This window comes from Epinephelus lanceolatus, chromosome 15 (genome assembly GCF_041903045.1).
Source record: "Epinephelus lanceolatus isolate andai-2023 chromosome 15, ASM4190304v1, whole genome shotgun sequence".
Taxonomy (NCBI): Eukaryota; Metazoa; Chordata; class Actinopteri; order Perciformes; family Serranidae; genus Epinephelus; species Epinephelus lanceolatus.
Window position 1 is genome coordinate 34,825,602 of NC_135748.1, and position 16,078 is coordinate 34,841,679.

The 16,078-nt window shown below is 37.8% G+C and overlaps 2 protein-coding genes across 2 annotated transcripts in view; both read right to left on the reverse strand.

Moving 5' to 3' along the window:
• dmac2l (distal membrane arm assembly component 2 like) overlaps positions 1–16,078 on the reverse strand; it is a 274,066-nt gene that overhangs the window by 101,136 nt on the left and 156,852 nt on the right. The window lies entirely within an intron of this gene.
• gmfb (glia maturation factor, beta) lies at positions 1,374–14,216 on the reverse strand. Its single transcript, XM_078175243.1, is given in 8 exon segments — positions 1,374–5,296; positions 6,640–6,713; positions 6,812–6,892; positions 7,213–7,264; positions 8,132–8,181; positions 9,718–9,814; positions 14,107–14,123; positions 14,126–14,216. Coding segments are annotated over 8 exon segments (519 nt in total). The 5' UTR covers positions 14,202–14,216; the 3' UTR covers positions 1,374–5,224.

Consider the following 16,078-nt stretch of genomic DNA (forward strand, 5'->3'; position numbering starts at 1 on the left):
GACAAGGGGGAACATGATTCTTTTTCACAGATCTTCTGTTTGGTACTTCTGTGTGGATATGGTGAGTTTCAGCAAATATGACAAAAAATTTTCATTTTTTATTTTTTATAAAAGTTACCAACTTTAAGACCTTTAAAAATGGTTTTATGTTCCCAGCAATGTTTTTTCCCTAGGTCAAATGTTCAATCAGTTGTGTTAGGTAGTCATGATGGGCCCCAGTGCATGCTATTATGACGGGCCCTAATGCCCGCTATCATGCGCATATTGTTCCGTCACATGATCGGAGACTTGACACTGGATAACATCAGCAAACATATCATCCAACAATCATCATTATGTATCTGTGTATTACAAAAAAACAAAGTTAAATTAATTTATTTTTAACAATTTTAATAGTTTATTATAGTTTATCAGGAATAATAAAAAGAAGAAAAAACACATGACAAAGATGGTTTTGCCTTTTTGTTCAAGGGCATATATAGCAAATTGAACTGTTTTTAGTTTACTGAGAGTTCTTCTTTGAACACAGGCACATTTCCAAGTTGGCAGTCACTCACAGGAGCCTATTCTTCACCTAACATGTTGTTGGAGGGCCCAGGGTCCCTCTATGGGCCCCAGTGCAACCTCACTGCGTGCACTGTCTTTATTTACACCCGTGTCCCATGTATACTTCCCTGAGTCAGCATGTTGAAATTGCCCAACTATAGCTTACAGCCTACTGATGTCATATTCCTTGAAACCTACGCCCTCTGAATTACAGGCAAGACAATTTTCTTGACTATAGACACTCATCTCCACAGTGGCTGGCTAGATTTTTACCATTTAATCTGCCTTAAATGCCCAACCTCCTTTTGTGCGTTTGAAATTTGATCTACAAGGATAGTCCTTACCAATTTCTGACAATGTTTACATCGAGAGACATATTTATAAATCTTTTAAATCACTTGGAAAACATGTTAAGTGTTTCTTGTGTTAAATTAAAGGCATATAGAGCTGGGGAGCGTAGGGGTGACCCCCTTCAGTCATACTTTGAGTCTGTCCATCAGTCCTGTTCCCCTGACGGTACCAACTTTCCTACCATTCCTTACAGCAAGTTATATTGTGGTATACCCTTTCCACTTCAAAGCTAGACCAAAATATCTACTGTACCTGCAAATTATACAGTGTAATAGACAAATTTAAAGCAGGCTGTATGCCTAAGCAAGCCGTTTGTACTGTACATAGACGTGTATACAAAAACAATCTCAATATTTTTTATTCAGAAAATCACGTTGCTTTCTCCGCATCTGGTCAGCCCTGGAACAAATCTGATAAACACATAAACTCATCACATATGTCAGTTTGAAAACAGCAGTCTCCAGAAACCAGAGGGGTAAACATCACTGTCATTTTTATTTGGACAATAGGACAATAGACACTTTATAAAGTATGGGAAAAATACAAATATCTCAAGTTTCACGGATGCCATGAGGCAGCTGGTAATGATACATGTCTCAGGTGTGTTTTTATTACAAAGGAAAGAAAAAAGGATCGTAAGCATTTGATCAGAGGACACCAAGAGCTGAACAAAGAGGCCAAATATACAACAGGTTCACCACATAGGAGGGAAAGCTACTAGATCCACAGGACATAACCAGATACATGGCTCAAAACCAAAGGGAGCTCTGAGTTAAGAAGACCACATACTGGGGAGATTGATTTTGATACATGATCAGCGGACAGTTTATTACAACCCATTTTCATGAAAAGTAGCAGTAGCAGAAGGTTTCATCAAAGGAAGTTCTGTCAGTGTAAATATTTCAGAGCACAGCTGAGACCAGATGTTTGAGATGCAAGTTTCGCCCCCTTTTTTAAAGACTCTTTTAAGAATCGCAAATAAATCCAGTTTAATCAAATAAAGTTAATAATTTGAAGCGCATGCAAAAGAGCAGCACATTCTTAGAAATGTTGACTTATAAAAACCGTTCAGATAAACATTAAAGCATGCACTTCTTTCACAGTAGCTCTCCATATTTTAGATGTTTAAAGAGCTGAATTTTAAAGACAGCTAAGTATTTCTTTCATAGTCTCCGTGACTTTTAAAAAGGGTTTTGCAGGTCGTATTGTCATAAAACTTCCTTTATCCACGGAGGACAGCGAACGACTTAAGCTCAAGTACGAAGAGAAATTATTAACCATGAGAATCAGTCACGCTGGAGTTTCATTCTGCTACAGCAGCATAATAATGGTTAACATCAAGCTGACAGTGTAGATCTTAGCGTTGACGGGATCAGTGAGCAGCAAAACAAATGGTTTCAGTTATACCCCGTTATTCCTGTTGGATCAAACCCTGTCCTGTAACGTGAATCACAAATGGTTTTGATGTCAAACTTTAGACATGAGTCATATTTTACATGACATGGTGTGATTGTGTGTACACCTTTTGAGCCAGATCTCTGGAAAAAGAAACCGTTTCCATTATTTATTAGAACAAAAATCACACATAAATAGAAAAAAAGATTATTTCTTTTTGGATTTTGCAGAATATAAAGTTAGAAAAACATGAATCCCCCGACAGAATGTTTCATATTTGTTTCATTTTAGCCTCAATATTTTATCAAGAGACGTAAATATGCAAAATAAAAAATTAAGACAAGGCATTGGTATGGTAGACTTAGCAGTATGACATCATACGTTACTGTAGGTGGGGATTTCCTGTGTTGGGGCTTCAAATCAGCCACAACACTCCCTTAACCATCTCCAGAGTAGGAGTTTCTCAATAAGAGACGACACTGATGAGCAAACATGTGGAGTTAATTTATGCCTGTTATTCTTTATAAGAGTCAGACCAATACACAGAGCTGATACTCAGCCTTCAGTAGTGTTCAGAAATCTGCCACTCGAGTCATCTATCACCGATATAACGGAGGTTTCTCTCCAGCCTCTAGCACCCGCAATATGATTTTTATTTTAATTGCAAATTTTAAGTACATAGCTTTAGCTATCTGCAGCTGGTTGCCCTGCTGTTAAGAGCCGCTAATCCTTTAAGCAACTTCGGGGGTTTTAGTGTGTTGCATTGGTTTTAATGCTGTTTTAGAGGATCTTCAGCAGGCAACAAGGAAGAGCTGCCATTATGGGGCATGAAAAATAGCCAAATACATATAATAGAGTCTGTAAGTGTTTGGAAAGTGACATATTTTGTGTTGTTTTAACTCTGTACTCCTGAACATTGGATTTAAAATGTTCTAAAAGCTACAATTTGACATGTTGGCTAAGCTTGGGTGGTATCAGGGTATTAGAGTATACCAAGGTATTTAGAAATCCCGAATCAAAATAATCTGAATCAAAAGATGCTGGATTGAGGCGATGTATTGTAGTACACAACATGCACCACCAGAGGTCAGTCTCTACTGGTGAACAGGCAGCTACGCTGAGATGACGAGGGGTGGGGATAACATTACAGGACTAGTAAAAAAGAAAAATGCCTCTGCCCCTGTTCGAGAGTATTGCCACATATAACTTTATCTTGAGATTCGGGCTGTCAAGCAATTTTAAAAAATGTATCTAATTACATGCTCTGTGATTAATTGATCTACATTAATCACATTCATCAGTTTTTCTGTTAAAGTTTTTAGGAAATTTCAACCACTGGGTTGGACAATGTCATACATGCTACAATGTGTACCTCCGTGGAAAAAAAAAGATACTACCCAGGCCTAATGTTGACTTCACTCTGTGTTTCATTTGTAACCCAACATGATGGAGTACAGAGACAAGCAACAAAAAAATCTAACTGTATTTGCTTACAGACTGCACAGTAGATGTTGGATATTGGCACCAAATATGAGCTGCTTGCACATTCATTACACAAACATTAACATCAGCCTCCACAAAGCTATATTGGTCGAACCCTGTTCTGTATGAAAAATGTAAATCGAAGCAGTCCTTTACCTACCAAGTCTAAATATTAAGCACAACTGGCATTTGGAGGAATCGCAGCCGCCATTCTCAAGGCTGCGACTACCACTAAGCGATCGACGTGGCTTTACATCAGAATGAAGCACAACATTCATTAACACTAAGAACAGCAATAGCTATAATGCACAATATTAGCTAACAATCTCCCCTAAAGACACAGTGACCCACTTATACAGAGGAGCCCAGTTGATTAAAAAGAGGGCCGCTAATGCCCCCCCTCTGTGTGTGTGTGCAGTGTTTTCAAGACTGTCATGGTCGCCAGAGACGGAGGTTTGTTGTAGGTAATAAACTGGAATGTTTCAGTGAAAATATTGTCGTCAGGAGTGTGATGTAACAAACATGCAGGTCAAAGGCAGAATACAGCTTTACCCATGAGTCTGTTTTTCTCTAAACAGATGAAACGATCTGAGGATGGACTTACGGACAAATCTGCAGCTTGATGAGCACCACTAGAGGGCTTCTGCCTGCTTGTGTGTGAGCACAGGAGGAGGTACGACACATCACGTATAAGTCTCAGGAATGGTCTTAGTGTTATTGTCCTTTGTAGACTGGAGTGATTACACTATGCTACCTAAATTATAATTTAAATGCCCTTAAATGAATACTGAAGGAGAGACTAAACTTAACTCTATACTGTAACTATGATTGTTCGTAAGTTCTGGCAGGAAGTCTGTCATGGAAAAGGAGATTACTGCTATAAAGTATATGCTTACATTACCCTACATATGCCAGAAAATAAACTAAAAAAAGTCAAACTAAGACTCCCTAAAGTTAAGGAAAATTATTAAACATAAAAAGGTGAAACTCCGGACCTTAAGTTTTCAAAAAATGCTGAGTGTAAACTACCGAAGGAAACAGAAACTGTTGTTACAATGTCTTTAAATTCTCCTGAATGATCATGCTTAGGAAGGGCGGATGAGTACTATTAATTTCTGACCATTAAGAGCTATAACGGGAGTGTTAATTCAACACAGACAAATAACTGGCGCATGGAGAGATTGTATGGGAGACAAGAGAAGACCTGCGTCAAATAGTGTTCTTACTTTTAGGCTGCCCACCTCTGAGGTTTAGTTAGTTTCACACTGAATAGTAATATGCAGTAAACGCTGCCAAAGAGGCCCAAAACTGAGCACAGAAAGTATTTGCAAACACTGTTTGAATCAGGTCTGGTACAAAGAGGAGGGAAACATTAACTGTGACGTGTTCTCTCCAAGAGATTGTGCAATCTGGATCCTCCTCACATCCCAGACCACTGGATGAGATTAGTTTAGCCGAAGAACCCCAGTTTCTCTCTGAGCCATTCCTCTGTTAGGTCTTCTGTTTGTCTGATCTCAAACACCTGGAAAAAAAACACAACACGGAGCCTGAATATGAATTTTATCTTGATGCAGTTTAATGCAAAGAATGGTAACAGCTAATAATGTCTATTATTAATTAGCAAGACTAACAGTATACAGACATGCCTCTGTTAGGGCCAGGATACATGCCACGTCTTCAACCTCCTGGAAAACACACGCTCAGTCACTGGGTGTTATTCATGCACCTACTATAGCCCCGTTTCCACCGAGCAGCTCAGTACAGTTCAGTTCAGTTTGGTATGTTTTTTTTTGTCAATTTCCACAGTGAAAAGTTGTGGATGGTACCAATGTTAAAAAATAACTTAATTCACTGGGCCGACTGCCGGCAACTTTTAAGGTGGAAAGTTAACTTGTAATGTTACTCAGTGCATGAGGTGACAACATGAATCTATCAACACAGCTTAAATATTGCATATGACAACTTTGACCATTACTTTAGTTACTCAATTACTTTGAATGGATCTTCAAGCATTCATATATATTAATTTCGACCAGATTATGTGAACTGCATATATTCTAATCCTCACTCAGAGAAAAAAATGCGTCGCGGAGCGTCATTCTGTGTGCTACAGCAACACTAAACCCCTGAGCTTGCCTGAGAATGCACAAATGCACAAACCCGCTATTTCTAAATATCCCATGGAGAGAGACTCTCACTGCAGCCTGTTTTATTTTAGTCAGAGAATGTCGGCGTGCAGCCTCGTTCTGTGGACGATAAACGAGGTGCAAACTGATAAAGGAGGAAATACAGTGAGTGCTGGACGGAGCAGTGAGTGACAACAACCCCGCCCACATTTAAGAGGACTGTTTGCAGTGGAAACACTAGGGTCTAGGTACCATGTCTGAAGGGTTACTGTTGGTTCCAAAGGTACCATCCCGAAAGTGTTTGGTGGAAATGGGGCTTACAGTATGTGCCAACTTTCAGGAGTGTGGTGGCAGGCTGCTTTGAAGTTCTTGAGCAACCATATTCTAACCTACAAACCAGAAATCCTGAGTTCAGAACTTTTTCCAGGTGTTGGGGCGGCAGGAACCCAGAAAAAAAGGCCTCTATTATTTAGTCAGCTTTGCTATGTAGTTATATTGTTGTGGCCTTATTCAATATTTCAGAATAATAGTAGTAATAACATTAGTAAAAATAGTAAAAGATAAACATTTCGATTTTTTTTCTTCCCCTATTTGTGATGCCCCCTGTGGATGACAGCGCCTTGAGCATATACTGCCTGTGCCACGGGTTGGCACCGGGTTGTTCCTTGTCCAAAGTTGATAGTGTTTATCTCAGGGTGCAGCTGTGCACCAACTGTAGTTTTAAAGGTGGCTCACTAACCTTGGACAGGTCAACAGTTTGCACCAGTTTGTTTTTGCTCCCTGCGTACATCATCTGCTGCTCTGGTTTGCAACCTGCCAAACACAACCATGCCAACATTAACAAAAGTTATAGACTGATGATAGAAAAATATGCACCATTTATTCAAAAGTAACTCCAGAGGTGTTCTTACCCACTGGACTGGAGAAGATGAAGCAGAGAGGATAGGAAACACGTCCGTCATCATGTTGGTATTTGTAACTGTAGACAATAAATGTGTCTGGTGCTAAGGACCATTCACATATGTCACGTCAAGACTCGTTCAAATGTAGCAGGACTTGACTTCTAATTCATTTAACAAGAGTAAACAGAAAGTATTAATTAAAATGATCTATTTCAAGTAAAAATCTACCTTAAAACCATTTAAAAAATGGCCATGCTGCAGGAAAAATATATGATGACGCTTAATCCTTAAGTTTAATAACTGCTGGAGTGCATTAACATCACAGACTGATTATATGTAACAGAGACATGGTAAGCAGGGGATATCTTTTTAAATACTGTTAAATAAGACAGGTCACATATTCAAAGGATATCTTGGCTGTCTCTCAGGGAGTTCATCCTTTAGATCATCAGGAGAAATATCCTAGAAAATGACAAATATGCAGTGAGCAGTTCAGTGAGGCATTTTGTCTCTAAGTTACACTTTATCTAGAAAAGCAGTTTTTCATTAATATTAAACAACTGTGAGGCCAAAGAAAGTGTAAAGGAATAGTTCGCCCCCCTAAATGACCATTTGTATATTAACTACTCAGCCCATGTTGTGTTGAATTTGTCTAGAAAACTGATTTTCTCGCATGTGTGTGGTGAATGGAGAATCCAAAAATAGGAAAGTCTTGATGAATTGAAGATGTAACGGGACACACAACAACACAAACAAACTAACAGATCGAGGCAGTGGTAGAGCAGCAGCTCCTGTGTTAAGTGAGGTAAAATTATTGTTTTTTTCCAATGGAGTCTGGCTTTGAAGAGATCATAGACAAGTTTCACTTTTAATTCAGTTCCCCATTGGAAAAGGCTGTTTGTTTGGGAAGTACTGAGCATATGGGTGTATAAATGAGACTTGGATTATACTGCATGAGTTATGTAAGAGTTTGTAATATTTTGATGCTTTATTGAGTTTTGCTGTTGATAAATGCAGACCCCTATGACTTAAATTCTTTAAGAAATTTCTAGGTTTTTGGATTCTTTGTCCACCAGAGGCATGCCAGAAAAAGTTTACTTCACAAATCCAGCCTAACAAAGGATGAGTCACTGATATACAAATGGTAATTCGGGAGGGTGAAGTATTCCTTCAACTGCACAAAGTTAAACAAATTCATTATCACTTTTTTAATGTGATGTAAGGTAGTGTGTATTTTTGAAGTCTGATACCTTTAGACTTAAATTCAAAATGCGGATGTTTTATGTGCAGACACAAGATTGAAGTGCATCATATTAATTGCTAACGTACCTCATGTTCCTCTTCAAGAATCACCAGCTGCTTGTCTTTATCGATCTTCACTGAGGGGTAAATAAAAAGAAAGCATTAATTCAGCAGCTGCATGGAAACCATTGTATGTGTAGAAGCTGCAGTATGAAGAATAAAACACCAAGAGAAAGACTTTTAATACGGTAAACAAAATATAAACTAGTTATGATATTTTTGCTCTGAAATCCTGTTACAGATACTTGTGTGAAAGGTGTGTTTGACTTTGAGTCAGAGTCCATGCCATGCAAACACACTCCTAATCCAATTTAGCGGCGATGACATTTTGATCCAGAGATAGTGCAGGATAAAGCTGAGTTTGATACTCAAATAGATGCAACACTACGCTGTCTGTCTCACCACCTGCTGTATTTGGAGGCAACTCTTCCCTCTGTGCTCCACATATATACTGTAGCTGCAGCGCATCTCCCAATCCAATATCATGTTAGCTATTTCTGTAGTTACGAAGCCTGCCAAGGACTTCAATGGGGCAAAAACAAATATTATTGTAATAACACAAAAACAACAGTGGCACTTTCATAATGATTGAATAATATTTCTACGACAGGCTCCTCACATCATTGTCCCTATCATTTTGACCAAAAACACATTATCAAAAACATATAGGAGAAGAAATTCATGACATTAAAGGGTAACTTTGGTATTTTCCAACCTGGACCCTGTTTTCCCACATTTGTGTCCGAGTGACTAATGGGAGCAACAATTTTTTAGACTGGTCCAGTATTGAGCGGGAAAGCTTGGTCAGCAGCGATATAGGCTGCAATGTAATCCCTTGGGCATTTGTGCACCCTCAGTGTACGTCCACTAAAAGTGTTTGATTTTGTCACTGACAGGCTCAGATTATTTTAACTGTGTGACAACATTATGGAAAAGATCCCTACAGAGGTCGACCGTTTTGTTGAAGAGTAAGATACCTTTTGTTTAACTAGCAACAGCCCCGAAATCACCATCACCCAACTCACTAGACTCCATTTAAATAATAAGTAATTTTAGCATGTACAGAGTCAGTATATTTTTACATCTAACTGGGTGAATTAAGGGTTTAATTCAACTTAATCACAGTTGGTGATTGTTGGAACAGTGGAAAAATGAACCAAGACAGCTTTTTGAGTTTTATTTGGTTTTTGTGGACTTCTAATGAAGTGTGTTTAATGATGATAAAATTACTGATTATTTAAATGGAGTCTGGTGGGTTTGGCAATGGCAATTTTGTGGCTGTTTCTGGTTTAACAAAAAGGATTTTACTCTTTACAAAATGGTCTCTCTCTGTAGGGATCCTTTCCATAATGCTGTCAGACACTTACAAAAACAATCTGAGCCTGTCAGTGGCAAAACCACTTTTAGTGGACGTAAACTGATGATGCACAATTGCCCCAAGTGGTTACACTGCAGCCTGATTCACCACTGCCAGCTACAGCAGTCTCGCTTAATACTACACCAATTTCAAAATCAGTTGTTACCATTCATCACTTAAATACAAAAACATGAGAAAATTGAGCCCAGGTTGAAAAATACCAAAGATACCCTTTAAACGTGTTGCCAATACTCACTAACGATGGCCGCATTGTTGGTCTCCTTCCGGAAACGGAACTGCCTCAGTTTTTTGACCAGATCTTCGTCCACATCACACACCACCAGTGATTCACTCTGATAAAAAACATTTAAAAAAAAAAAAAACATGCAGTTTCATTCATGTCATCACTTAGATGTAAGATTCATAAACAAAAGGCAGTGACAGTGTACACACATGTACTCACATCCATTAACTCCAATTACTCATGGCAGCCTCCATCATTTATATCAGCTATATGATGCTCTGACATCTGATACGAGAGGAAGCAATGACTTGATGCCTTTTGTTCTGTGTCATATAAAGCTTACTGAGTCTATGAGAAGTTCATATAGTCAAATCAAATCAAAATGTAATCAGATTTATTTATAAAGGACGTTGAAAAACAACCCGTTGATCGAAGTGCTGTACAATAAAATGAAATAAATAAAATAACATAAAATGGTGACAGCAAAAAATAGTAACATCTGAGGATAAAATATGAAAGATAAAACAGGACCTCAAGGACATTCAAAGGCCTTAGAGAACCTGAAGGTCTTCAGCTTCATATACGTCAAGATTTTTCACTCCCGCCCCCTCAACATACACAAGTACGTTTCAAAAACTTCTGCATAACACACTGAAAGAAAGATGTGAAAACTCTTGCAGAGATCGGAAGTATTTTTGCGCTCCTCATCCCACATTAACATTTATTCATCTTTACATAGAACATGGTTCTCTGCCAGAAACCGGTGGATTGCTCCCACTGGGTTGGGAGAGAGTTACTGCCTCGAGCGAGGGAGTTCAAGTATCTCGGGATCTTGCTCACGCATGAGGTTAGACTGGAGCATGAGATGGATTTGACGGCTAAGGGCGCTGTAATCCATAGGAGACGCCACAAATGGGGGAAGGAAAAAAAATCAAAATGTTTATCTTTTACTATTATTTACTGATACTATTAAAACAATTATTTTCAAATATTACTTAAGGCCACGAAAACATGACTACACAGTAAGGCCATCTATATAATAGAGGAGCCTTTTTCCTCCATCCACAGCTCATTACACTTTACCTGCTCTCTAGGGGAAAAGGGTGAGTTATCTAACGTCGCATGAACACGAAAATAGGCTGTATCATTATCATGTCAAAATGACAAAAGCTCTCTGGTGCCCACTCAACTACCACCACACTACAGTGAGGAGTGGATGTGCAGAGACAGAACACGAAGGCTGACCTAGGGCACCTGAATGCTCTGCACAACACCATCTGATACCTTAAAGGCTGCCTGGGTCAAGGCAAGACGGAGGGACCAGTGGAAGTCAGCAGAACCACGACCCCACAGATGTTCCCGGACGGCACCTGCCCTGACAGCGATGGACAACCCTCAACCACCTGAGGACAGGCGTAGGACGCTTCGGGGCAGCAATGCAAAAATGGACTGCCCCAAACACTGGCCACCAAATGGCTATCATGGTCTAGTTGACCTGGATGCTTAAACACTGGACTGGCTTGCCTAAACGGAGCTGGAGGTCTAGGACATACACCAGAAGAAGAACCTCGGGCACCAAATGTGCTTGGGCTGACCCACTCCCCACAGGCCAGGGTTGGACATTAACACCACCCACCAGCTAAATGCTGCTAAAATATGCAAGTGGCTGCAAGATCTGCTTCACTCACCAGCCAAAACACAATGGTAATCTAATGTGTGGCTGATAGATTTTTTGGAGTCCATCAGCCACAGCTGCAGGTGGACAGAAAGTTAATTTCCACCTCTGCCACAGGCTGTGTTCACTAACACAATACACCAGTCTGAACAGGATTGTATCGGTCTGAACCTCTGTCACGTCCACACACAGCATTACATAACTCCAGCACAAAGACATAAACTCTTTAAGAGTCTCTGCAGAGTCTCTGAATTCTATAATTACACCTTCCTGAACAGATGGCTGGTGGGAGTCAGGATTTCACTGAGCTCAGGCAGAGATCTTTACAGATTAAGGAGAGACTGGAGTGTCTGTGATTGGGACTGAGGGAGTTGGGAAAACAGGATGCGCAGGAAGATGAAGAGGGGAGAACAGGCACGACAATAAAAGCCGGAGGTGGCCACAGGTTGACTTCTGGTTTAAATTCCTCCAGCCTCTGACAGCTAGCTGGCTGCTGCTGCTGCTCTGGCTGCCAGGAAATGAGAGTCTGCTAACTTAAACCATCCTGGGAATTTAATGCATCACGTGCAGAGACAAATTAGACAAATGTTGGTTGATACTGAGACAGTCGAGCCGTCATGACACGCAGTCAGATACAACTACCCAGAGGGAAAGAATGTTCGTCATGATAAGAGGGCGAGCTAACACTAGGGAAGCTCCCCTCAGCCAGACGTGTTAGAACAAATCAATGCTGTGAGAAGCTAACCACACACAGCAACACTGCTACAGGAAGCCAGCAAGCTGAGGCTTCAAAATAAAAGCATGCACTAAGTCTAGAAAATTCCATAAGTGGAGCAAGAATCATATCAGCTGAAATCATGAGGCTATTTGTCCATCAAAAGAAACTAATTCAGGAACAGCTGTTCATAATCTGTTCAGCATTTTAAAATCAAAAATCAAACCAAGTCTCCGGTGTGGTGACTTGTTGGTTTTCTTTGTCACATAGCAAACCCATTACTTACTAATTTACAGAATTTTATTTTTACTTAGCTATAAGCCAAACTGGCCCACTACATTTATCCATTCAACTCTCTAAAACCTGGAGAGACATCGGTTCTCTGGTGCTGCCTTTACACGCCCTTCACAAGTGTTCAAATCTTTGAAACCTGAGCAAATTGGTTTGGTTTCTTTGAAAATGTGCTGAAGAGACTATGAGCAACTTGGCAAGAAATGTCTCGCAAATTGCAAGAAAATAGTAAAACATTACAAGAAAAATAAACTCGAAAAAGAAAAGAAAGAAAAGGGGGAAATTATTAGAGAATGATTTTAAAAAATGCAGTTAAAAATGTATTAATAATTATATAATTGTATTTTTTAAAATTATAATACAGAAAAAAATGTCTATATGTGTATTTAGCACTTTTTGGGGGGTAATTTCCTTGTTTGTTTGTTTTACCTTTTTTTAAACTATTTGTCAGGAAATTTTCCTCTAACTTTTACCAATTTCTTGCTCACGTTTTCTTATAAAGCTGCTCGTTGCCTTTGTTGTGTGTTCTTGACTGAAATCAGGCCAATTTGCTCAGGTTTTAAAGAATTAAAAGCTAACTGGTGTGTTTACATGCATAGATATAAATATAAAACAGTTAAGCACATGGTAAATCTTCAGAATACATCTATTTCCTATTAGCAGAAGCGCTGATGCTCTTGGACAGTTATACAGCATGTTTATTAAACTAAATTACACTTTTAATTCTTATTTTATTTTAAGAATCATAAATTCTTTATTGAGGGGAAATTGGGGTTTGTTACAGTCACTCCAATGTAGAAAAATAGCAAATGAGAAGTTAGAATGGGTGTATGAAATAGAAGTATGTAAATATAAGTAATAAAATAGAAATAAATGTCAATGTGTATTTTGCAACAACATGGAAAGTAGGACTTAAAATATTAAGGAGAAATTTGTGCTCTGTCAGTGTGTAAAAACATACAAATATGTGCACTGTGCTACATTACCCTGTTTAACTAGTGTTACTTTACATTTAAATACTTATTTATCAAAGCTGCATTTTATTTCCTGTTATTTGTAGTAAGTGATGAAATGGTTGTTACAGACTCTGTTATGGTGAACATCTGTTAGTCAGTTAGTTAGTTATTAGCAGTTTATTTTGAACATGTACGAAGCAAATAAACAAAATGATCATAAAGTAGTTGCCAGACATTTAAAAAAATAGGTCACTAAAGGAGGCATTAAAAGTGAAAGCAACATGTAATGACTTGCTGTACAACAATAAATTCTCCTGGACCTGTTCTAATATATTAAATTCATTACCAATAATATTTATCTTACAGCAAAATACAAAATAATTATAAATATACTTGTAGAAATTCTTTTATTTTTCTTTTCTTTTTACAATACAGATTTTTTTGCAAAATGCCATAGCAATTAAATTATTAAATATAGTTACTAATTTTTTTCCCCTCATCTCATCAACGTTTCTTTCCCCCGTAGTGGTTTTACTTTGAAATCCGTAACCGGAAATGCAACGCCTCCATTTTGTGTGGCTTCACACTGATACCATAGACAGAGGGTGGAACTCATGCTAGGCTAACAGGCTAACGGTAGCCAACCAGCTACCTCACTTTTCCTCAACAGTCCGCGGAACTTCACATTTGATACGAACACACGGTTAAACAGCAGAAAGAGGGAAATACCGACAGCTCTGTCGCTACAGTTAGAAACTACTTACCATTGTTGAGGAGTTAGAAATTCCCTGAAGCTGCAGCTGCTACTCTGAATGGCAGAGACGCTTTCAATGTTTTTTTTTTTTATTTCACAGATCATCTTGTGACTGGGTTGACCAATCCCAAACAGGCTTCCCCCCTCCTTCAAAAGTTGGTCATAAATCTCTCCTCACTGCTGTCCGACAGACTCACTACTTTATTTAAATGAATGTAGTCTCATTAAACTCTCTATTATCATTTCATTATCCTCCAGGCAGCATAAGGCTTTAGTTACTAGTAAGTTAGCAGTTATTTTACAGAGGAGGATTTGAATGATTATAGTTTTTTTTTCATAATTTATTTTTATAATTTTGTATAAAAAAAATATAACAACTATGCAATGTTAATTTTGATTTTAAATTTTAAGGATAATTTTAATAGATTTTTATTTTAATAATTTTCTTTTTTCAATTCATGGATTAAACGATGGACAAATGGTTAGACGTTCCCATAAAGTTTTTTTTTTTTTTTTTCAAATACAGGCAAATAATAATACACAAAGCACGGATCACAACATGGCATGACAGTATGGTCTCACAAAGAAAAACAAAACAAAACGTTAGACACACAAAGACCAAAGATGATAAAAGAAAAGACATATAAAAGTTAGTAGGACCAAATCAGTAATTAATGGTACTGGTAAAAACAAACAAACAAAAAAAACAACAACTAAGAAATTAATTAAATGTATAATGTGTAATAATAATTCTATATAGTTCCACTTTTTGCCAGCAAATTTTCTCCCATTTTATGCTGTGCTACTTTGCAATGGTTTGTAGCAATATTTTTTTTGGAACCTGGATAAATATTGAAAACAAACAACTAAAGATTGACAACCTTTTTGCATGTCCATTTACTAAAAACATGAGAGCAACTAATTTTGTCATAAATAGCATCTTAAAATCATGGAATTAAAATAAAGAATATATTAGGAGTACGAAGTAATAGAAAGCTTGGGAATAATGTGTCAATAAAATCCAAAATACGGGGCTCAGCTGGGACACTAGGAGTACAGGGGGAATAAAATATTTATCAGATATAATTCTACATAATAAGGTCCAATCATTTACAGAACTTTAGGATGAATTCATATTGACTAACCAGGATTTTTTTTATAGATACAACTAAAAAAACTGAAAGTTTATTTACACTATGAGTTGGTGCCAGGACATTTTGAGGACTTCCTGTTTAAAGAAGGAAAATGGAAACAATTAATTAGCAGATTATCCAGCATGCTGCTGAAGGAACAATCTAAACTGTACTCACTGCAAAAGATGTATGTTGATGAATGTAAGAAAGATCTTAACGACAAAGATGCCAACACAAAGTGGAAGAAATGCTTAAATCTTACTAACAGCAATACGACAAATGAAATCTACAGTTACTACAATATAAACTGACGACTAGAATATATTACACTAGAGATAAAACTTTAATCCAGACTCTTCTGATAGCTGTGTGAAGTGAACAAAGTTGTATTTGTAAAAAATATATGCCCTTTCAATGATAACATAAGATGGGCTACAATAGATTGTTGTAGATGAAACTACCCAACAAAATTAGGTCTAAAATTAGCTACTTGCACATTAATGCTGCAATGGCAATTTTATTTCTATAGCACATTTCATTACACATAAACTTAAAGTGCTTTACATTGAAAGACAACAGATAAAAAAAAGTATGTGAACATAAGTAGCATAAGCATATATAACCATACAGTATGGGCATGAGTTATTTACATCACCATAATAGTTTCTGTATTACCATTAATCGGTGACATAAGATGGTCATGATGGGCCCAAGTGTATGTTACTATGACAGGCCCTAGTGCCAGATTTTGTGTCTAAACTAGCTACCGTAGCATCTTTCATACAAGAAATGCATACAAACAAGGCAATTCAATATCATAGGACATTTAAAACAGTTTAAAATATGGAA